This window comes from Pongo pygmaeus, chromosome 4 (assembly GCF_028885625.2).
Source record: "Pongo pygmaeus isolate AG05252 chromosome 4, NHGRI_mPonPyg2-v2.0_pri, whole genome shotgun sequence".
In the NCBI taxonomy this organism is placed as follows: Eukaryota; Metazoa; Chordata; class Mammalia; order Primates; family Hominidae; genus Pongo; species Pongo pygmaeus.
This window is the reverse complement of record NC_072377.2, coordinates 16,320,439-16,345,791: the sequence shown is the minus strand read 5'-3', so window position 1 is coordinate 16,345,791 and position 25,353 is coordinate 16,320,439. Positions and strand designations below refer to the sequence as shown.

At 42.1% G+C, this 25,353-nt stretch overlaps 1 protein-coding gene across 3 annotated transcripts in view; it reads right to left on the bottom strand.

The window, feature by feature from the left end:
- Positions 1-218: 218 nt before the first annotated feature.
- The window catches only part of FBXL7 (F-box and leucine rich repeat protein 7), a 434,790-nt gene continuing 409,655 nt past the window's right edge, over positions 219-25,353 (bottom strand). For all 3 annotated transcript variants that reach the window (XM_054488427.2, XM_063664673.1, XM_063664674.1), the window contains exons 3-4: positions 11,245-11,856; positions 219-3,570 (exon numbers count right to left, since the gene is read on the bottom strand). In XM_054488427.2, coding sequence (XP_054344402.1) covers positions 2,834-3,570; positions 11,245-11,856 — 1,349 coding nt within the window. In that variant the 3' untranslated portion in view covers positions 219-2,833. The remainder of the gene's footprint in view (positions 3,571-11,244; positions 11,857-25,353) is intronic.

Here is a 25,353-nt window from a genome sequence, read left to right as displayed (position 1 = left end):
CTGTGAAGGTAATGGTTTTTCACTTACCTGCCAATTTTAAGCCAAAATCATTGGTCCAAAGGAGATGAGAAAACCATTGCTGTATCTCCAAGCAGGCAACAGTGGCAGTGACCTGGCTTGCTCTGTCCTTCAAAGAAAGGTTTCTGCACACTTTTGAGGGCCCCCGACCAAACAGAACTCTCCTCTGGAAAGGTTATTAAAAATGAAGCTGAGGCTGATTACGAACATATTGCTTTATTTCTTGGTGGTAGTAAATTAAGGCTTTCTAGATTCATACAGCACGCAGTGATTTGAACATTAGAATTAAAACAACAACAACAACAAACAATGAGCATTCAATTTAGCAGAGCCAGGAAGGAAGCAATATTTTAAAACAGATAAATTTCCTAGTGAGACCTTTGGTTTGGTCTCTAAAAATCTGCTGAGCTGTTTCCCCAGTAACCTCCATCATAGATTCCCACCTCAAGGGAGAACAGAATGGATGAAGAGGAGACTGGGAGAAAAGGAGGAACTGGCAAAGCGGTATGTGCTGGGCAATCAGTGTGAACAGTCAGCTTTGTCTCATGCTTGGAAGACAGTTCAGGTGATGCGGTCAGGGATTCATTATCTGGATCTCCCTGCTCATTCTCAGAGTATTAAACCAGCTCATTCGGAAGACCCCAGGGCCAAGGATTAGGGACAATCCTTCGTGACACCCAAATCCTGAAACTTCAGATAGGGTCACAAGTCACAGAGCTGAGGAATGCTACCTTCAACTTCTTTCATGGTTCTAAACTCCGTGGCTGTCACCAGACCCTGGCCTAGCTAAATGATTCATTTCCCCCATGGCACAGAGCCTTGATTACACATGTAAGTTGATGATGTTGATTGGATGGGAGGCCATGATGTATGAAAGAAACCTCCTGGGCAGACGCCACCTCATCACACTAACCTCTCCATCCCCCACAGAAGACGACAGTACGCACAGGAGCCTACAGTAGGAGTGCAGTTGTCAAGGGTGTCTAAGTTTGACAAATTCAGCATAACTGGCTTGGAGATGCAGAGGTTCTGCGTTTGGATAATGGGCACTTTGAGAAGGAAATAAATGAGGGATTTCAATGTAACGAAGGTGGGGCTTGGCTAGAGAATAATCTGGGAAAGGGCCATATGTTTATTAGCAAAAGACAAGTGAATTTCGTGAAAACGAGCAATGGAATTTCTTCTGGCTATCTGACTTCATGCAAATGAGGCTAGAATATAGACCTCTATCCAAGTAAGATAATTTGAAATTTCATCCATTTAAAATCCATACCTTGTAATGATTTTAATATTCCATTCCAAGGGTCTGGTTGGTGGACCAGAGTCTAAGTCATCTCAGTGCGTTCCCTCCTCCATTCATCTGGCATTTTTGAGTGAACAGAATTTAAACACCTGGAAGTCTGCTTTGCATTCTTTGATGGAAAACATGCAGACAGACACGGAGGAGGTACACAGGGTGGCAATTTGAGCAATTAAACACTTACAAACTTAACCCCAATAGGCTTCATGTGATGAAGTCTGGATGTATAAAGAAATAAATAGATGAGAAGAGGCCAAATGCAATCTGAATGACAAAGAACCGAGGCATCTGTCTCTGCCAGCTGTAGGACAGATGTGCCTGATGCATGCCAGGTGTGCGAGGCGAGGGATTAGAAAAACTTTTGAGGACATGTGTTCCCTTGGGCCTTGCTTGTTAATTAAAAATTGCGAGGGCCTTTACTCCTATTTGAAAACACTGAGTAAAAGCAACTGATGGTGGGATCTGGGCTTTGCTGTGATTAGGCGTGCTGGTGCCTCACTAGGATGGTGTGGAGGGGGGAATGCAGAAAGTATTTGTGTACAGAAACGACAGCATCCAGCCTGGCAAAAGAGGATGTGAGGAGGTGGGAGAGGAAATTCTCCCACTGAAACACACAGGGAAGTGGGTGATTTGCAGCCAAAGGTCATACAGGACCCTTTGTGCACTGATTCTGGCACTGCACAATCTCCTGAAATCACATCCATCCACAGAATCAATTCTCCTGGAAGAGGTTGATGCCTGGGTGCTCTATGCCAAGGTGCTTCTGTATATGGGTATCTCTGCTCCCTCAATGCTATAATGGACATGAAGCTAATCTTTGGGCTGTGTGGTCTCTGATTCAGTGCTGGAAGCTGCAGCCCAGAGCAGTGAAGAGCTTTGGCCAAGGTCATAGTCATTGGCAGAGCTGGGGGAGGACTGCATGTCTTTCCCCAGCTGTTTGCTGTAATGAATTTTTTAAAAAGGCCTGAAAAGTATTTTGCCTATGCAAAGTGCTATGATATTGAGTTGACAAGAATGTCCATGGGTGTGGGATTGAAGAGAGTGACTTAGGTCAATGAAGCAGTTTAGAGAGGAGGTCTGGAGAGCACTATGATTCTGATGATGGGTCCTCGCTGCTGCTCTAGGAAGGGAGAGTGTGGCCTTGGGGGAGGGGGGCGTGGAACTGTGGAGGTGTGGCCTGTGTGCGAGGGAAAAGGCGGCCTTGGGGGCCTGAGCGGAGGAGAGTAAGCGCCTTGCTCAAGAACAGCGATCAGCCTGCTGAAATACATCTTTTGTGAGAAGAGAAACTGCCTACAAATGACCTGACCAAAATGCCTGTTTGCTGTTTGCCCTGCTTCGTTTCTTTGGCCTCTGTTACCCATGAGAAATGAGGAAAAATAAAGGCCAGATTCTTAATAACCTTCCTGGAAGAAAGAGCTGTTATGAGTGGGTGTCGGTGCTTACATACGCTGCTTTTAAAAAACATTTGCTTTGTTCAGGTTTGTGTGAATACAACGCCGGATGAACTCTGTCCCTTCAGAAGAAAGCCGGGTTGGTGTGCTCGATGACGCAGCGCTTGCAGTGGCGTTTGACAAAGCGCAGGGCCTCCACGGAGACCTCGCAGTCCTGGACATTCAGCGTCTGCAGGTCAAAGCAGTTGGCGGCCACGATCTGCAAGCCCTGGCCGGTGATGCTCTCACAGGACTTGAGGCTGAGCCGCTTGAGGTTGAAGCAGTTCAGGGCCAGGCACTCCAGGCCCGTGTCGGATACCAAAGGGCATTTGCCGATATCCAGGGATTTGAGTTTGGTGCAGTTCTTGGCGAGGTACTCCACACCGTGGTCCGTGATGCCCTCGCAGCCCCTCGCGTTGAGGTAGCGCAGCTTGCTGCAGTACTTGGCCACGTAGCGGATGCCCACGTCGGTGACCCGACCGCAGTGCGCGATGCTCAGGTACCGCAGGCGGGACTCCAGCTTGGCGATCTCCCGCAGGCCGAAGTCGCTGACGAAGCGGCAGTCGCTGACGCTCAGCTCCTTGATGGAGGCGCAGTAGATCACCAGGTAGCGCAGGCCCTCGTCGGTCAGGCGGACGCAGCGGCGCAGGTAGAGGTGGGTGAGCTGCGTGCAGTGTGCCGCGATGGTGTGCAGGCCTTCGTCCTCCAGCACGAAGCAGTCCGTCATGTCTAGGTAGCGGATGGAAATCTGTTTGCCATGCAAGGGGGACAGTTTAATGGAGGCCTCCCGGGTCAAGCTGATGCAGGTCACTTTGGAGCATCCTGCACAAAGAGACAGAACACAGGCTCAGAGCAACCTGCGAGCAGGGGAGCCACGCCTGGGGATGCCCTGGGGCATTCCTGACCCTCGCCCAAGTCTGGGTCCGAGGCTGACGTTACCCCTTCCTGTCTTGGTCTCTATAGAGAAGAAATGCAAGAATGGGTTCCCCATATTTATCTGATTATTTAACTACATTATTTCTATTATCTGGGCTTAAGAGGATTGGATCAGAAAAACCATGGTTCCAATTCCTGATCTGTCATCTGTCCCTACTTGCCTGACATTTAGCAAATCAATCCTTCTGAGTATTTCCTTTGTCTTAAAATAGGGAGGATCCCATTCCCTGGGAGGCAGCTGGGATGGAGAAATGAGAGGATGTGTGTAAATATCTTGCCTTGGCCCTGGAAAGTTCCAGGAGCTCAGTAAAAGTGAGTTCTTAAGCTGCCGTGGTTTGGAAGCTCCCTGGTCCAAAGTGAGATATGAAAGACAAAGCTCGGGCATGTACCTTGGTTTAGCAGAGAAAACACTGAGTTAGGAGTCACACCTGGTTCAGGCAGGAGGCTTAGCGTTGCTGCTTCTCAGAACTGTCCTTTATGCAATGGGAATGAATAGGTGGTGAGCCAACACTTCAGATATAATGAGGATGCAATGAGAGAACAGATATGCATGTGCTCTGAAAACGCTATGGGAAGTGAATATATTAGTCTAGCAAGGTGACCTTCTGTCAATTGAACAGATCTTCTGAGTCAATTCAAGTCTCTTTAGTTGAGGAAGAACAACTGTGTTATCTGGATTGTTGCTGTAGCCCTTGAACCAGACTCCCTTCCCTGCCCTTAGCTCCTACAGTCAATTCCCCACACCCGTATCTGCCAGAGGTGTCTTGGAAAACGGAACTCGAAGCTTGCCCCTGTGCAAAGCCTCGGGATGGCGCCCGTTCACTCCAAGTGTAAAATCCAGAGTCTAACAGGGCTCCCAAGGATCTGCACCCCGGGGTTCTCTGACGGCATCTTTTACCTCATGCCTCCAACCCCACTGGACTGCTTGTCATTTCCCGCACACCACAAATGCTCTCCAGCCTCTGAGCACTGGAAATGGCTTCCTTTAGCCCTCCCGACTTTCCCACGTCTCAGAGCCAATCTCAGTTTATAGAAAAATTTGTCCCCAACCATGCTTGTATAAACTAGCATCCCCTGCTTTCCTCCCCTTTATTTTCAGGAGTCTATCCCTGGGCGGCATTATATATTTATTTATTCACTTATTTATTTGCTGTCTCCTCACTCTGGAACACAAGTTTTGAGAAAAGGGACTTGGGGCTGTTCACTGCTGTCTCATTTCTGGTTCACAGCTGGTGCTAAGTATCTGTTGAATGAATGAGTGGTTTATGGAGGGAAAAGAGTCTTCCGTAAGAGGATCAGATGAGATCATCCAACTTCCAACAGTCTTCAGGACCTTGGCTGAAGTATACCTACATTGAAAAACAGTTGTCTGTTTTATAGTTAATGATAATGTGTTTTATTTGTGTTGAATCACGAAGTTTACAAAGGGCTTTTATAAACATTTTCTTACCTGATTGTTAGAACAATATTAATGCTCAGGAAGGTATCTTTAGATGCCTCTCTAAACATCGTTTCTAATCTCCTAAAAAATATGTATGCATAAGTTATATATATACACACTATATAATTTATATATAATATATGAAACACTTATTTCATGGTATATTTAAGTTCTCTATATATTACTCTATAAAAACACGTACAGTATACTTATGGTATATTAATGTAACTAATATCCATAGTCTATAAATATTAGGTTAGTGCAAAAGTAACTGCGATTTTTGCAATTAAAATGGCAAAAACCGACTGGGTGTGTTGGCTCACGCCTGTAATCCCAGCACTTTGGCAGGCCCAGGCAGGTGGATTGCTTGAGTCCAGGAGTTCAAGACTAGCCTGGGCAACATGACAAAACCCCGTCTGTACTAAAAACACAAAAATTAGCCAGGCATGGTGGTACACGCCTGTAATCCCAGCTATTTGGGAGGCTGAGGCATGAGAATTGCTTGAACTTGGGAGGCAGAGGTTGCAGAAAATCTGGATCACACCACTGCACTCCAGCCTAGGTGACAGCAAGACTTGATCTCAAAATAAATAAATAAATAAAGGACAAAAACTGCGATTACTTTTGCACCAACCTAATATTTTATAAATAAATGTATATTTTTATGTATTTCATTCTACTACCGAGGCTGTATATATATTTTTCATTTTCTCTCTGCTCTTCTCAAACCTCTCGGGCAGTTCTACAGTTAGGCGCCTCACTTCGAACACTTCTGCACCTTGGCTGTTTCACGCAATATCCAGGGTTTCCCGGCAGCCTCACGAAAGTGCTAACGAGGACCTTCCTCCCACCTCCTGGTAGGCTGCCCAGGAAACTCTTAGACACTCAGGCCCTGGGAATAATAAGGTTCAAAAACCACGTGCTACTAAGTCAAAGAATTTCAGGAAGGAGTGAAACACACACTCCAAAAATGGAGAACAAAAACAGCTTGTCAGAGGCAGGTCACACTGTTCCAGTGGGCTTTGTGGTTTTGCAAAAGGTGATTAGTCCCTTTTAGCTTTGAAATTTCCCTTTGTTTTGAGTTTCTTTCTTGAGGCTGACTGTTATCCTGCTTGCACTGAATTTGTTTGTCTATGGTAGTGATTGGCCATCTGTGACACCTACAAAGACACTTTGTTTTTCAAGATCATACGATAACCTTCGCTCTTAAACTCTTGGTTCTAGTTTCCTTTCTTTAAAAACAAAATTAGCAAAATCTGCTACACTCTAGGAAAGATAATATATTTGGTCCAGGAAAATGTATACTTTGCTTTTGAAACTGAATTCCAAATTTAATGAAATACTTGTTTAGTTCAGTTTTGGTAAAGAGACTATTTTATAGGCTTGTATTATTTTAGATCAATAATTTTAGATTTTAGGTTTTGCCCAAACTCTTATAGATTTGCTAGGTTTGGGTTGAAAAGAAAGTAAATTGGTTCATGGCTCAGCAGGTATTATTTATGATTAGTTCACACATTCAAACATTATAGACATGGAGAGAACCTTAGAAATCATCCAGAATAACATCATTTTTTCAAGATGAAGCATCGCAGGCTCAGTGAGATTATATGACTTGTACAACCAGACTACAGATAAGTTTCTTGACTCCTCATTCCAAGACTTCAATTTAGAAAAGGACTTAAGAAGTGACTATGATGTATCATAGAGTTGATAAATTACACAAGAGATATACAGTAGAAAATGAAGTGGATATTCAGACACCGGGCACCCAGGGGTCTTTGGAAACTTGGAAGCCACCATGGCATGATTTCCAAAGGGGTCCTTGAAAGAGAGAAATAATTTGGATGCATAGATGTGGAGGGAAAACCAATTTGTATATATATTAATAGATATGGAGTCCAGGTAGTAAGATAATAGACACATTCCAGAGAAAGGAAAGAGAGGCGCAAGTCCATGCGAGGGTTAGGGTATCCATAAGGTGAAACTTAGGGTGTCTGAAAGGATTTAATCAATATCAAGGCAAGAATCGTCTTTTTGGATGAGATCAGGGGCCTGCTTTGACATCTAGGGTAAGGTATATAAATATTATTCAGTAGGGAATAGACAACACAGGTTGACTAAATCTGTGGCGTTTCTTCAGTTAATCCCAGATTTCATTCCACTTTCACAAATATGCTCTTTATTACCACTTCCTCTCATTATTAGGGTGATATCTCTATCTCTTCTGGGGCGTAAGATGGTTAAGTCAATGAAAAACAACTCCTGAGTTCCAGACAGGTTAATAACAAGGACATTACAACAACGACAATGACAGCTGTGATTTACTGAGTGCCCCCTACATGGTTCCCATCACAGCATGTGTTTGAGAACTTAGCATGTCTTAACTCATTTAATCCTCCCAACTACTCACTTTACTGATGAGGAATTTCTAACTATTGCACTGCAGCTTCCTAAATCCTTGCTTAGAGTATTAACCAAAGGGAACTTCAAAGCTTTTAGAAGCCAAAATGACCATTTAGAACTTTGACATGCCCGTGTTCACTTAATTACAATGTCATAAAAGTGCAAAAATGAAATATGACATATTTCCGCCCTTATAAAGCTCAAAGCTCATCATGAGTTGAGAATTGCAAGTCCATCAATGCTCTAGCTTTCTGTACCCAAAAGGCAGACACCCAGAAAAAAACCCTTAGCTCACTGGGGGTGAGGTGGGGAAGGCTACATTCAGGGTATGCTTGACTGGAATTTAAGCAATGAAAAGTCTGTTCAGAGAGTTCTTGAGGAGGGGCAGTAGGCAGAGGAGGGAGAGGCACACAAGCCAGAGAGGCATGCACACATCATCGTATGCACAGATCGGATGTGTTTGGGGACATGCAGATAAGATGGTTCTACAGAAGGGAGCACTGAGTGTATGCAGGAAAGAGATGAAATTTGCACCTAAGAAGAGCATCTTATGAAGGCTGTTACATGCTCTGTGGAGGAACTTGAATTTTTCCTGTAGGTCATAAGGAGCAATTATTGGAGGTTTCATGCAGGAAAGTGAAGGTTAGACTTGTAGTTTGAAACAATTCCTCTGGAGGCAATGGAGATGGGTATAAGAAGGAATGGCTGGGGAAGCCTGCATCCAGGCAGGCAGACAGAGATGGACTCAAGGTACTGGGGAAGTAGAGTCACCTGAACAGGACTCTACTGGTTGGGTAGGATTAGGGGGAGAAAAAAGGATGATTCCAGGTCTCCAGTTAGAGAGGTTCTTTCTGAGGCAATATTATTTTTAACAGTTACCATATTTTATATTTTGAAAATTGGTTGAACAAACCTATGGGGTTTCTTCAGTTAAATTTCAGATTTCATACAGCTTTCACAAATATGTTATTTATTACCACCTCCTCTCATTATTGCAATATATTCATCAATATAGTGCATTGATGTTTAATGCTACTATTAATAAAAGGTAATATGTGATAATGACAAAACAATACAGTTGTAGTCATTTTCAATGATTTTAAAGATAGCTTCCCAGATGAGCATTTTCTGCATGCTAGGGATGGGATAGGCAGTCTCATCTCCTTTGGGAGAATTAAGCTCTAGACCAGTGATGAGTCTTCCAAAGTCAAGTCTACTGCCACTGAGAATGTGGCCACTATCAGAGCCCAGCTGTAAAACTAAAGAGAACCAGGCATAATGAAATCAACTGTGGCAGCCCTCTGGCCTGTCTGCATCAACATAACAATTTCCAGATGCCCTCAGAACAGGAGGACACCCTTAGTAGGTGCTGATGACAAATCCATCCTCATGGCCTGTTGAGTCTTTCAAGACCATCTATCTGCAACTTTCTCCCATATGTGGGATTCTATGTTCTTAACTTGGTGAGCTGCAGATTCCCCTCATTTTTATCTCTATGTATACAGATCACCGTTGTCATTGGGAGACATGAGGGGAGGCTACACAAATATATTTGAACTTGCAAAGTAAGCAGGTTAACATACAAGACAGATATCAAGGCTTAATAACGGTTAGTCAAGGGGCCAGGCAGGACCACTAAGGCTAGAAGTGCAAGAATTTCTATTCCCAAATAGCAAAAGTGGTTTCTGCATTTCTGAACTTCAAAAGGACCCTCCAAAAGAGGGTACAATTACTTGCAGCCTGTATTAAGAGTGCATGGGAAGCACCTTTTACAAAGATAGGGATTCCAAAAATGAATCATTTTCTAATCTAAGAAAATAAAATAAAATGAAATGTTTATAAAATGCTCCAATTCTTAGATGTTAAAGAACCCAGTCCTTTGCCATTTTTTTTTAAATGAAGAGGAAAAACACCTAGAAAAAGCTGTGAATTTTCCTAAATCACAAAGTTTTGAAACTTGTTTCCACCACATCACAACATTTTCTCTTTCCAGAATTCCTTGGAGGAAAAATGTAAGAAAACCTCCTGGTTTCCTGCTTTTCGATGCCACTGGCTACTCATGACTAACGGAACATATGGCTGCTATGGTTTTGTCTTGAAGCCAGCTGAAGTAGAGGAGCAGCGAGCTGCTCTCCAGCACGGGAAAGAATCTGCAAAATAATGGGCTGTCATCTGAAATATTTTCAGATGTCGGCTTTCGAAAGAGAGAGCAAGCTGAGAGCCGGCTTTAGCTTGGATTTTGTTGGAGGGCATCACTGGCCTCAGATGCTTGTAAATCCCAGATTCTGTTTATTCACCCATCACAGTGGTTTTTACTTCTTGACCCCTCCCCCCAGACTCCCTGAGGTTGCTGGTCGTGCTGTTGGTTTTTTTTAAGTCCCTGATGCATCTTACCCATTTCAGCCTCTCGAAGGTTCATCTTTTGACTAGGCAGCAAATGAGATAAGGAAGGGCTGTTAGTCCAGCCAGATCATGTCTGGCGCCTAAGTGTGAGTCTGGGCTTTAATTCTTCCTGCCTGAGGGAGGTTTCCAAGCAAAGCAGCCATGCTGGGATTTCCTTCGATTTTTTTTTTTTTTTTTTTCAGAGACAGGGTCTCACTCTGTCCTCCAGGCTAGAGTGCAGTGGTATGATCATAGTTCACTGCAGCCTCGAACTCCTGGGCTCAAGCAATCCTCCTGCCTCAGCCTCTGAGTAGAATAGCTGGGACCACAGTCTCATACCACTGTGCCCGGCTAATATTTCCAGTTTTTGTGGAGAGAAGGGTCTCACTTTGTTGCTCAGGCTGGTCTCTAACTCCTAGCTTCAAGTAATCCTCATGCCTCAGCCTCCCAAGTGCTCGGATTACAGGCGTGGGCCTCTACGCACGACTTCCTTCAATTTTTAAAAGCACTAAAGATTTAATTCAATGGACCTTGCCCTTGCACTGTATAATTGAGAATTTTGCTTGAGAAAAGATGCAGGATTAACCCAGATGTAAAAAGAGTGCTGGTGAAATCTAAGGAGACACTACAAAATGGCAAGTGATCATGAGCACAGCCCACAGCTGACTGTTTTATCACCCACAGTGGGAACCGTCCGGCCCGTGATATGAAAACATACGACATCATTTTTACAGCTTGGACAAAGATTCCAGGCTCCAGGGACCAACAGCAGGTGGGTGCAAGGATAGTTTCTAAGCTAACTGTGCTTGAGTTAGCCTTTTGTTTCCTATTTCTCTACACTTAGATACCCTGTTTGCACTATCTATGGTTGCTCTGAAGTAACTGTGAGAGTTATGAAGAGTAAAGACATTTAAAAGTCATACTAACCTCAACTCCCAGGCAAAATGTGCTAGAATTCCCCTAAGAACTCCCGTAAGAAGTGGAGATATACCTAATGTTAAATGACGAGTTAATGGGTGCAGCACACCAACATGGCACATGTATGCATATGTAATTAACCTGCACGTTGTGCACCTGTACCCTAAAACTTGAAGTATAATTAAAAAAAAAAAAAAAAAAGAAGAAGTGGACATTATTTGATGAAAGGGAAACTTGTGGCCTCCAGGGTCATGATTCTATAGAGACAGTTTCTCTGCAAAAGCCAGCCTCCCTACCACCCGTCCCTCATCTCTGATGGCTTGCAAGAAGAGGACCCTCCGGTGGTGGCATTGTCCCCACTGTTTTAGGATGGTGCACCAGGAGGGCCCATAGCTGGTAGGTCAGTGTCCATTTACCTGACACATCCAGGTGCTCCAGATTGGGGCAGAGGGACACCACGTCAAAGACGGCCTCGTTGGAGATATTGTAACAGCCTGAGACTTCCAGTCGCCTCAGTTCGGGGCAGCACTGGGCGATGGTGTACAGCCCTCGGTCTGTGAGCCGCCTGCAGCCACTGACAGTTACGGTTTCCAGCATGAGACACACGTTGGGGGTGTCCTGGCAGAGTCTGCGGGTCAGCACCTTGAGGGCGCGGTCCACGTTGATGGTCTCGCCCGTCAGGCGGATAGTCCTCCAGAGCCGCGGGTCCCAGGCCAGGTTGTACCAGCGGCGGCACACGCGCGCGCAGCGGCACAGCTGGTTGGTAGGCAGGAAGGAGAAGATCTGCACCATGGAGTGGTCCGGGAGCCGGTCTATGCTGGCCTGCTCCTTCTGGGGTTTGGAGGCGAGCCGGATGAGCGGGTGTGTGAGGCGGGTCGGGGGCGGGGAGTGCACCATGGCCACCGTCTCCCCGGTGATAGAGGACGAGGAGGTGGACGAGCCCCTTCCATTCTGAAATCCTGGCAGATTCGGTGGACATATCAGGGCTGGGCTGGGCGTGCTCAGTGTGCGCATGCTCAGGTCGGAGTCTGGCAAAGGACAGAGAACAAAGGTTAATCATGACGGCCTCAGTAGGGCCCCAGGAAGGCAGCAAAAGCACTGGTTTCTTTCTTTTATTTTCTTTCTTTTTTTTTTTTAAGATCTTGTCGCCCAGGCTGGAGTGCAATGGCGTGATCTCGGCTCATGGCAACCTCCGCCTCCTGGGTTCAAGCGATTCTCCTGACTCAGCCTCCCAAGTAGCTGGAATTACAGGCATGCGACACCAAGGCTGGCTAAGTTTTTTTGTATTTTTAGTAGAGACGCGGTTTCACCATGTTGGCCAGTTTGGTCTCGAACTCCTGACCTCAGGTCATCCGCCCGCCTTGGCCTCCCAAAATGCTGATATTACAGGCGTGAGCCAGCGTGCCCGGCCAGCACCTGTTTCTTTCTTAGAGAAAACATCCATGGGGGCAACATTCTCATTCCACGTATGTCCTCCCTGGGCCGACTCCTGCCAATGCCATCCCAGAGGACCAAGCACATGCACGTGTCGCCCATTCCAGAAAGCGACAGTTCCCTGTGGTCTGCACCAGGAGTGACCAGACTGCAATGAACAGGGTCAGATATGAAATACTGAGGCTTTGCAGGCCATGGGCTCTGTCCCCCTTGCAACGACAAGCCCTGCCATTGTTGTGCAAAAGCTACCACAAACAGAGTGTAAACAAAGGAGAGTGGCTGTTTTAATAAAACCTAATTTATAAAAGCAGACCAGCTGGACTAGTCCCTGTCTAGGCCAGGGAACAAATCCCATCAGGTAATAGTTTGACAACTTCCAGTCTACATGAACGGGGATTATGGTAGGGCACAACTTCAAAGTTTCATTGTTTCTATTCTGGAGAAACCTCATATATTAGACACACAAACTGGTTTACCTCCCTAATTATATTTTGGTTAGATGGGTGATTATGTTGCATTTACAAATGAGGGGAGTGAGTTTCAGAAGACAGGAAGAGTAGTGAGTCGGCGCAGAGGACACCTGCTGCCTTGGCTCACTTCTCCCAGTGTCTGCTCCCATTTCTATTGAAAACAGTGCCCCAGAGTAGGGGAGCCAATGAAAGGCCTCTGCTAGGTCAGGCATTACACACAGCATTTCCAGTCCTTGGGTAACTGGAAACATGTTTATTTTTTCTTCTTATTAACAACCTCCCCTTTGCATTTGAATAGTATGAGCCATATTCTATTCCTTGGAACTAGAAAGATCGCTGATAAGGACACAGCAGTTTTAAAGTTTGTGAGGGATTAAGAATTCTTTAGAATACCACTTCAAGAAGTAGGCTCATTTCCTCTCTCTTTTTCTCAATATACACAGGAGAAGAATTTAGTCTTTCTCTCTAAATACAATTGCATATTATATATTTTTGATATATATATAATATCCAATGTATATTATATATAACCATATACATGGTATTATTACCATATATATTCAATGTGTATATATGTATTATTAGATCCAATATAATATAAATTTTGTATCTACATGATATACATTTATATTATATAATATATATTATATAATATACTTAATATACATTAGATATTATATACAATATACATTGGATATAATAATACATATATAGACGTTGGATATATATGGTAATAATACCACATATATGGTTTTATTTAGGAAGAAATGTATTTTCTCTGTTAATATATTTATATATTTTATATATTTTACACACATACATATACCCACACACAGGAAGATGCTCCCCAGCTTACTATGGGGTTTTCGGGCCATAAGCCTATCATAAATTTAAAATATCCCAGGTTGAAAATGCATTTAAAACATCTAACCTGCCAAACATGTTTGCTTATCCTAGCCTACCTTAAATGTGCTCAGAAGGCTTACAATAGCCTACAGTAACAAAGTCATTTAACACAAAGCCTATTTTATAATGAAGTGTTGAATATCTCATGTGACTTATTGAATACTGTGCTGAAAGTAAAAAACAGAATGGTTGTATGGGTACTCAAAGTACAGTTTCTACTGAATGTGTATCACTTTTGTACCATCATAAGGTCTGGAAATTATATTTAAGCCATAGTAAAATCAGGAACTATCTGTATAGGTATGTATCTATATAGATATACATACATATCCACACATAGAGAATTTATCTTCAAAATACATATTTCCTCATCTATAAAATAAGTGAGCTGAGCTAAACAATTTCTAAGTCATTTCCAGCTGTAATTATAGTTCTCAAGATTTAAACAAAAGCTCTATGCTTATATGCTTTTGCATATTTCATACCCTGGAAACTAACACTCATACCATCTTCTCAAAGAACTTCCAGCAATAACATGCAACACAAAAATTTCTGAGACATGAAGTCTCCCCCTACTTGTAGTTTTGTTACAGATCTCCTTTTTCTATTGCTGCAATTTTTCTGTTCAGTTGCTTCTTTACAACCTAACACTGAGAATGGCTTATGTGCATCCACACTGTACTCATGGAGCACCTTTGAATTTATGTGCTGTCCCAACCTCCCATGTTAGCCTCTTGAAATACAAACACCTTTCTTGAGTGGCTGCAAATGCCATCTCCTTTAAGAAGTTTTCTTCCTGTTTCTGAGATAGGATCCCTTCCCTTGTGAAGCCCCCACCATTTGTTATACAGACATTTGTGGATTTATCTTTTCCTAATGTGGTTGATTGTATTATTTTTAACATATTAGCATTTCCATTCAATTCAAGACATTTGTGCACCTGCTATATATTTTCCTAATTTTGCATCCCTCCCTGTGTCCCCATATCCTTTGTCATATACTTTGCAGTTCACCTCAGACAGAGTATATTTCCTCATTCTAGTGACATAGGGCTTGTCCATGTGACTTGCTTTGGCAGAAAATGTTAGAGGAAAGCCATTTGTGCAGCTGGGCTTGACCTCTCAATCTTCTACCATCACAGTGAGGAGAACATGCCTCACTAGCCCCTTGCAGGCGCAGTGGCTCATGCCTATAATCCAGCCCTCTGGGAGGCTGAGGTGGGTGGATCACTTGAGGCCAAGAGTTTGAGACCAGCCTGGCCAGAATGGCAAAAACCTGTCTCTACTAAAAATACAAAAATTAGTCAGGTGTGGTGGCACACCTCTATGATCCCAGCTACTCAGGAGGGTGAGGCATGCGAATTTTTGCTTGCACCCAGGAGGCAGAGGTTGGAGGTTGCAGTGAGTCGAGATTGCGCCACTGCACAGTGAAACTCTGTCAGAAAAAAAAAAAAGAAAAAAAAGAATAATGAGAGACCCGTGAAGCAGACAGAACTTCCTCCAACCTGTACCTTACAGACAGGCTCAACCAAGGCCAGCGTGGTTCAGCCAATAACCAGATGAACCACAGATGCGTGAGCTAGCATAAACAATGTTTTTAAACCACTGAGTTTGGGGGTGATTTTTTACACAGTATTACTGTCGCAACAGATGATGGACATACCTTCTATTATACTAAAAATTCCTTTGAGACAAGGATTACATCCTTTCCTTGTTTCTGTCCTGGCAGCACCTGTTATTGTTTATGATATATAGTAGGTGCACAAGAAACATCTTGAATTAAATGGAAGTATATGTTAAAAAATAATTCTAGCTTGGCATGTATTTTTCTATTCCAGGTGGTATACATGCTGCATTTTGAATCATTCATAAGAAAAGAAATCGTACTTCCCTTTGGTAATCATCTAGAATGAATAGCAAATCTTTAAGGAAAATCTTAAATATAAACCAATTTTGGACTTCAAAACTGCCATCCAAGTTACCATGGTACCCACCTTCATTATTATGGGTACTCAGAGATTTATCGCTGAAACCAGTGTTTCTTGGAGGCAGGTGAACAACTTATTTCGGGCCAGGAGGGAAAGACAATCCTAGGTGCTCAGCTCTGACATTTTAGCAGCTGTGAGGGCACTGAACTCCCTCTCCTGCCTGCCTAGGTTTTATTCATCTTGAAGCAGAAGACACTACCTGCCTAGAGGTGGGCCCCTGAGGAATGAAAGATACTTACCCTGTGCGTGGGGCGGAGGGGGGAGGGTGAAGTGGATTTCTAAAACTTGCCACTCTTTCATACTCCAAGCACTTAGGAAAGCTGGATGTCTCTTTTACCAGAAGACACACCAAGAGTCTCTGATTCCTTCCTGCTATTCCTACAGCAGGCCAACAACCTCAGAGAACTTTTGAAAAGATGATTAATAATTTGTCTCAAATAAATAGTACCTAATAATTAAAAAGATTATAAAGAATGACAAGTAAAAAGTACAGAGATGCATACCTAGAAGTTGTCACAAAATATCTTTTCTTGATATTTTCCACAAATACATTAAATGTGTTTCCAAATTTAAAAATATACATATATATGTATTTACATTTGAAAATAAATTTTATTATGGATAAACTATGAATAGCTTGTCATACAATGGGTTTTACTCTTTGATATCAAGAGCTATTTACTGTCACTAGATCTTATTACAAAGAGTACCAGAATATGTCTCTATAGCAGGAAAATAAAGCATGGCTTCAAATTCAAAACAAGGACCATTTCCACCTCCTAAGTAGTATATTTCATTCACAGAAAAGAATGTAGAAAGACGAAGTGTACTCTTTGTATACAGTTTTTTTCTCCTGTGTTTCTTTCAGAAGACTGGCAGCTAAATGGACATTGGCAATAGCTGCTGATTCTTCTGAGAGTAGAAACAGGGACCCTGATGCAGGGGTACTAGGACACACACTTGGAGAGGAGAACATCAGAGACAAATATTAAGATGACAGAGGTAGAAGAATGCTGCAACCCTCCTCCTGGTCTTATGACATTGCAATACAAACTGACTATATTTGCTGAAAGAAAATAAAGCTGACTATATTTGAACTTAGATTATGGGTTTAGAATATTTTGTAGGTATGAACATACTTTTATGCCTGAATATCTATTCCAAGTGAATTTCCATCGATCTGATGTCTTGGTGCAAAATTGCCATTTATCTTAGTAGTAAGGTGATATGCACTGGGCTAAAATACAGTGGAGCAGTAATACTAAGGGGATATTATTGTTAATTTTAATGTATTTCACATTTTTATATACATTTATATGAAAATTAGCTGTTTAGACTACATCTTCCTTCACTTTTCCCTCAGGCAAGATGGTGAGATGCATGAGTGGTATTTGGAAGAACGCTACAACACTGCCAGGAATTATTCTGAACAGGGAAAGTGAGATTTGCAAAAAGTGCCAAGTGAAATATACATGGTCAAAAGCTTCTATCTGGAATTAAATTAATTGCTGCCTGCTTTGAGTGTCCTTAAATTCTGAGAAGGCCTTTTGGTAATTGAAAATGGGGATTGTGATGAAACTGTAGCATAGTTCCTCTAAACGCCTTCCTTCCCTGCAGCTTCTGTTCTCCGAGGTGGAATCCTTATCACCAAGGTGCAGATATCACCCACAGCATCCTTGGCAAGAAACAATGCAAAGCAGTATACATAAAAAGCTCTTGATCATTTTACTTGAAGATAAAATATTCCCTGAAGTATCAGGAAAAAAATGCCCCAATTTTTAAGACAGCAGTACATTTTCATAACACATAAAAAGCTTCCAGAACATACATAGAGCAGGTGGCTTTTTAAAATCCACCAAGACCTCTAGATCCATCTATATTGTGGAAAATGGCAGGATCTCCTCCTTTTTAGTGGCTGAATAGTATTCCATATATATAACATATATGATATATGTATATATTATATACTAAATATAATAATATTTCATAAATATAAAATAGTTTCTTTACCCATTCATTCATTGATAAACCCTAGGTTGTTTCAGTATCTTGGCTGTTGTGAATACTGTGGTAATGAACATGGGAATGCACATATATTTACGAGCTGGTGATTTCATCTCCTTTGGGTATGTGCCCAAAAGAGGGATTGCTGGGTCATATGGTACTCTACTTTCAATTTATTTAGAAAGCTCCATACTGTTTTCCATAATGGCTGCAACAATCTAGATTTCAAGGGTTCTCTTTTCTTCACACCTTCTGTCACACTTATTATCTCTCGTCTTTTTGATAATAGATCTCCTAACAGGTGTGAGGTGATATTTCACAGTAGTTTTGATTTGCGTTTCCCTGATGATTTGTGATATTAAGCACCTTTTCATGTACCTGTTGGCCATTTTTATGACATCTTTAGAAAAATTTCTATTTAAGTCTTTTGCTCATTTTTAAAATTGGATTATATGTTTTCTTGCTATTGAGTTGCACGAGTTATTTATAAATCTTAGATATTAGCCCCTTATCTTCCAGCAGGCAGTCTTTGAACAAACTTTTTTTCCCTGGGAATAACTGCATGAATTGAAAATGAATCTGTTAAAGGTAAACTCAGTGACTCACTGTGTATTAGCGTGGATGGGTGGATGGATGAATGGAGACATGGACAGATGAATCTGAAAAGGGAAAAATTATAAAATCTGCAAAAGGGACACTGCTGATTAATTTTTTTTTTTTCCCCGAGACGGAGTCTTGCTCTGTCACCCAGGCTGGAGTGCAATGGTGCCATCTCAGCTCACTGCAACCTCCACCTTCCCAGTTGAAGTGATTCTCTTGACTCAGCCTCCTGAGTAGCCGGGACTACAGGCACACACCACCACACCTGGCTAATCTTTGTATTTTTAGTAGAGATAGGGTTTCAGCATTTTGGCCAGGCTGGTCTTGAACTCCTGACCTCAAGTGATCTGCCTGCCTTGGCCTCCCAAATTGCTGAGATTACAGGTGTGAGCCACTGTTCCCAGCTAATTTCAAATATAAGACTTGAAAAAGGCAACAATTATAAAATTGTCAAATTTTATTAAAATTATAAAATTTCCTCTTGAGGAAAGACAGATGAGCATACTACAAGTGTCATCAAAGCAAAATGGGAGAATTTAAAGGAGAAATGACCACACACTTTTGCAATAGGATGTATATTTTGTGGACTGTCTCCTAATGATATCTAGTGTATTTTGTGATTTAACTGTCTCCCAATGATATCAGAAAGCTGAATACAACCAAAAGACACAAAAAGAACCAAAAAGGCTGAGCGTGGTGGCTCACACCTGTAATCCCAGCACTTTGGGAGGCTGAGGCGGGCGGATCACCTGAGGTCAGGAGTTTGAGACAAGCCTGGCCAACATGGTGAAACCCCATCTCTATTAAAAATACAAAAATTAGCTGGGCATGGTGGCAGGTGCCTGTAATCCCAGCTACTTGGGTGGCTGAGGCAGGAGAATCGCTTGAACCCAGGAGGTGGAGGTTGCAGTGAGCCGAGATTGAGCCACTGCACTCCAGTATGGGTGACAGAGGGAGACTCTGTCTCAAAACAAAAAAACAAACAAAAAATAACAAGCCCACATTGATGCCTGCAGGAAGATACACAGAGTAGATGGCAAGGAATACACAGCGATAGACATTTGGCATTAAAATTCAGTAAACTGCACTGCTGCAGATTTTTGTTGCATTACAGATTTATAGGCAAAAGAGACCATTCGTTTATTGGATCATTTAATATACATTGTTACTGCTGCCCAAGTGCCCAGTTGGGTCTAGAAAGGGAGGAGTCATTGCATTTAACTGGATTATAAAGCAATTTTTTTTTTTTTTGAGACGGAGTCTCGCTCTGTCATCCAGGCTGGAGTGCAGTGGTGTGATCTTGGCTCACTGCAACCTCCGCCTCCTGGGTTCAAGTGATTCTCCTGCCTCAGCCTCCTGAGTCGCTGGGATTATAGGCGCCTGCCAGCACGCCTGGCTAATTTTTGTATTTTTAGTAGAGATGGGGTTTCACCATGTTGGTCAGGCTGGTCTGGAATTCCTGACCTTGTGATCTGCCCACCTCAGCCTCCCAAAGTCCTGGGACTACAGGTGTGAGCCACCATGCTTGGCCTAAAGCAAATATTTTTACCCCACCTCCTTTCTGCACCATGGTCCTGTTAAAGTACCTCCACACAACTGTTCTGACATCTCTAATTTCTTTCTTATGTCCTTCAGGGTGAGAGAAAAATGGCTCTATGGTGAGAATGCCTCCAAATCATGCAAAACCCAGCATGGTAAAGAATAGAATGGTTTGTTTAAGTCTGAGAAAAAAGTCAGTTTTCAGAAGTCCAAGATGAAAACAATAAATATAACGTTTGAATTAAACAATATTCTTAGTGAACTTTTGGATTTTCTCAATATAAATGTAATATTTTCTTGACACAATGATGATCCTTAACTCAAATATATGTAACCATACTTTTTTATGTTAATATAATCATCTGTTGGCTAAACTAAGAGAGGATTCTTTAAAGTTTAAGAACTTGTGGTTCCATTAATAATTTAAAGTACTTTCAAGTATATAATTTGTGTGGGAACAGTATGTTTTTTATTCTTAAATTACTTTAAATGTGTAGAGTACCAAAAAAGTATAGCTGTCTTTTTCTGGGGAAAAAAAAATCCTAAAAACTTTCTCACGGTTTCAAAAGTCTTGGAAATTTTATATTGTTAGTAATTACAGTATAGTATCAAAATATTCAAGACATCTCAGACACACATGCTTATTAGACACATTTTCTTTTAACTAGATAGCTGCCTGTTTTGTACAAATTTTTATTTTCAAACCACTGTTGTTTACACTCTAGGAAGTCATATTTACATTACAATGGCCTTTCAAAGTCAAAATTTACAAAGCTCCTCTTCATCTCCCCACTCTGATTACCAAAACTTCTGTGCAAGATGCTTTCTATTATAAGCTGTCTTTTTCCTCAATAACTCTTGCCATAAAAAGCAAGGTTTCTTTTCTTAGCTTAAACTCAAGCTTAAAAAAATAGATCAATAAAACCTAGCTAGTGAGAAAAGAACACAATCTGAGCGATCATTTTTCTTCTTGTTTTACTTAAAAATATTTTCTTTTAATGTGGTTCAGATCATCTACACAACCTAGAACCTACTTAAGGCATTAGTTGTGATAAAGTAGAAATGTATGCAGACGTTAATCTTGCATTTCACCTGGAGGGAGTTAGCTTTAGGACTCAAGAGTTCTTGCTGAGAATATCGTCCAGCAGTTGGTACCCCCAGGATCAGACGATGGCAGAGACTCCTGTCCAAGGACAAAAGACCTGCTTTCTTGGTCACATGGACCAGTCTGATAAGGGTAGCATTGTGGTGACTGATGTGTGGGAACTTGGTGAGGATGGTGGAACTCATCTAATATCAGTCACAGAGGCCAGTCCACTGTTCAGCAATTTACTGAGTCACAAACCCCAGTTTTCCAGTGCTGCCCAGTTTTTGAGTCTGATACCAACTGAGCGTGGGTTTTGTTTTTCCTTTAGCTCTTCTAGAAGGGAATATTCATACAGCTAAGGAAATGTTTAAGCCACATTGCTCTAAAATCCATAAACCTATTAATGAAATGTACAGAATGCACTTTTGAAATCTATAATACAGTTTGATTTTTGCCTCCAGTGTGAGTATCTAGAAAGTATCTTCTAAGAAATTTCTGTCCGAATAAAGATTGGGTGGCCTCAGAAACTGTGTGAGTCCTAGATTATAATTCATCAGACTCTTCATGGTTTTATCGAACAACTTCTTAGTACCCTCTTTTTCCTTAAATGGCAGAAGGACTTTATTCTTTTCTTTTTTTCTTTTGAGACGGAATCTCACCCTGTCACCCAGGCTGGAGTGCAGTGGCGTGATCTCAGCTCATTGCAACCTCTGCCTCCCAGGTTCTAGTGATTCTCCTGCCTCAGCCTCCTGAGTAGCGGGATTATAGGCGCACACCACCATGCCCAGGTAATTTTTGTATTTTTTGTAGAGATGGGGTTTCACCATGTTGGCCAGGCTGGCTTCGAACTCCTGACCTCAAGTCATCTGCCCGTCTCGGCCTCCCAAAGTGCTGGGATTACACGCATGAGCCACTGCGTCTGGCCTATATTATTTATTCTTTAATGGAAAGCAGGAAGTTTCATTTTCATCCCTGAGCTAGAGTAGCATTGCTATTAGAGGCCACTTTTTTCACAAGGCAAGGGGTTAATCTCCTATGGTAGAGAATGTTTCTAGAATATCTTTAAACATTTGCTCATGTCCCTTTTTACTGAGAAAAAAAAAAAGGCGTAAGCCTCTGATTTAAAGTCTTTGGCAGGCAGTAGTATTTCGCTAGCATCTTCCTTCCTTCCTTCCTTCCTTCCTTCCTTCCTTCCTTCCTTCCTTCCTTCCCTCCCTCCCTCCCTTCCTTTACTTTCTTTCATTTTATTTTTGAGACAGGGTCTTACTCTGTCACCCAGGCTGGAGTGTAGTGACATGATCAAAGCTCACTGCAACCTTGAACCCCTGGACTCAAGGGATCCTCCTGCTTCAGCCTCCCAAGTAGATGGAACTACAGGCACATGCCACCATGCCTGACTCATTTTTAAACTTTTCTGTAGAGACGAGATCTTGCTATATTGCCCATGTCCTGAACTCCTGGGCTCAAGTGATCTTCCCACCTCAGCCTCCAACGTATTGGGATTACAGGTGTGATTTTTTTTTATTTCAAAATCACCATATATTTATGGCAAGTGATACTGGTTTTCCAAGTAAAACTATAATATTCAGCTTTTAAATAATAATTTAAGTTTACTTTAAAAATATTAAGTGAATATCAGTTGAAGTGGTGAGCATATATGGAAAAAATCATGAGAGCAGAATGTCAATGTCTTAAGTTTAGAAAACATTGTTGAGGTGGAAAGAGCATGGACAGAAAAACCTGGATTCCTAACTCTACTATGTGCAGCTTCTATCATCTGAGGCAAGACACTGAAACTCCATGAGCCACAGATTCCTCTTATGTAAACTGGAAATAAGTCTACCCACTTCACAGAGTATTTAGGCAGAGTCTATAAAAAGTGATACTACCATCAGTACAGGCATTAAAACAGTTACACAACTTCTATTGAGGACCTCATGGGAAATGCATTCTGGACCCTCCTGCTATAGGGCAATGTTTTTAGGGGCATATTATTCTGGATTCCCTGGAATAGTCTCATCTTCATAAATTCCTTATTATTGCCTCCATTTACCTTTGGCTGGAGGTGGAGGGAAGATAAAGATAAATTCCATGGTTAGAGCACAATGTACTTACTCTTTGTTAATAAAATATGGCCATTTCATTTATTGGTAAAGGAATATTGTAATTGTGAAAGCCCCTTTTCATAGTTTATTAAACGAAATTCATTTTTCTCAGATATGGTAGACTGCTTTCTCCTTGAAATTTTTCCTCTGCCTTCTGCAACACTGTCCTCTCTTCTGCTTTTCCTTTCTGCTTCTCAGGTGTTGTTTGCTCACTCTCTTTTGTGGTGTACAACTTATACACTGGTGTTCCCCAAGGGTTGCACTCTTAACTCATCTCTGTATCTGGCTCCCTGCTCAATGGCCTCATCGCCCACAAGGCTTCAGCAATTGCCTATAAGCTAATGACTCCCCAGATTCGATTTTCAATCTAGACCATGCTCCTCCTATCTCTGCATCTCTCTCAAATATCAAACACACATGTTTAAGTACCTGCTAGGTCAGTGCTCTCTAATATGGTAACCACTAGGCACAGGTGACTATTGGAAATTAAATTTATTAAATTAAACTGAAAATTCAGGTCCTCAGGTGCACTAGCCACATTTCAAGAGCTCAGCAGCCACAAAACAGCATTTTACATAGCACAGGCATAGAATGATTCCATGGAGTTCTATGGACAACTAGTCCTCTCCCCACAAGTGTATTTGATGTATCGCCAATACAATGTGTACAAGGGTGAACTCACCAATATCCTTTGCAAAACAAACGTTCTGCCTTACATTCTGTATCATCATTAGTGGCATCACCATTCATCAGGTCTGCCTCCCAGGATAGAACCCTAGGAATCATCTTGAATCCTCCCTGACCCTCATCTACCTATATCTAATCTGTCCCCAAGTCCCTCACTCTGACTGGCTATGGATTTCACGTCTGTTTCCCTTCTCTCTCCACTGCTCCCACCCTGCTCAAGTGCTCATCATCTCTCATCTCCTTTCAACAACTCGTTAACTGAGACTCCTGATTCTGGTCTTCCTTCCCACTCTCCACCTTACTAATATGGACTCCATCCTGCATTCAGGGTTCACTTTCTAAAATATGGACCATTTTTCCTGGCATCAAAACCTTGACTAGCTCATTCCTTCTGTTTTGGGTTGAACTGTGTCCCCTGCAAAAGATATGATGAAATCTTAACCAGCCCCGTTCTGTGAAAGTGACCTTATTTGGAAATAGGGTCTATTGATGTATTAGGTTAAGATGAGGTCATGGCTCGATTAGAGTAGACTCTTAATCCAATATGACTAGTGTCTTCATAAGCAGGCAAGACAGAGACACAGGGTAGAGATACAGAAAGACTCATATGCAGAGGGAGATGGCAATGTGAAGACGGAGGCCGAAACTAGAGTTACACTGCGACACTCCAGAAACATCTGGGGCTTCCAGGAGCTGCAAGACACAAGAAAGGATCGTACCCTACATCTCTGTCAACACCTTGGTTTGGGAATTCCAACCTCTAGAACTGTGAGACAATAAATTCTGTTGCTTTATGCCACCTGGTTTGCAGTATTTGGTTACAGCAGCCCAGGAAGCCAGTACAGCTCTTTCCACACTTTTGTATTGACAGCTTACTATATGCCAGGCATTGTATGGAACACTACCCAGGGAACAAAATTCATTTTCTAGAGTGTGTATGAGATTCTTCCCCAAAATTTACATCTCAGAGCACATGCTGATGTTCTCCCAGCCCAGAAGTCCTGTTTCTCCAGATTAACTGCTGAATTTTCAGTCATTACTCAAGTTCCTGGTCAGAAGTCAGCTTTTCTGCCAAGCCTTCCCAGATCCAGCGAGGCTGAATTATTAATATTTAGCTACTTTTAGTGTTTCCACTGAATTCAAATATATCTGCATCATAGCCCTTTGCACAGAGTGCCTCTCCATCCAGTATACTGTGAGCACTTTGAGGCCAGGAGATGCCTCCTTCATCTCTGAGTCAGTCCAGAGTCTTATCTGGATTCAGCCACCCAGAAGCTGCTCAACTAATGCACCAAGGCGAGAATGTGCTCGCTTGGTCCTACCACAAATCACTTTCATTTTCTTTTTGGTTGCAGCTGGAAATATTTACAGGAATTACTTGGAGGAACCAGATGTTTCAGATTGAAGAAGTTGGAACATTTCTGTGATTTATCAACATTTCATTTTTAGGTCTTTTGTTTTTGCCCCTCCACTTAATTTAGGCTTAGCTAGTACATACACTTAGTTTAATAGTATTAATCTACTCAGAAGATATTTAAAAAGACACATGTACACCCAAAAACAATCTCATGCAGCCCACATCACCTAAAGCATCGCAGAGCCAAATGGTGCTTTTTTCTTCATAATACCTGCTATCATAGATTATCCAGATCCCTGCTCATTCCTTTTTTTTTTTTTGAGAGGGAGTCTTGCTCTGTTGCCCAGGC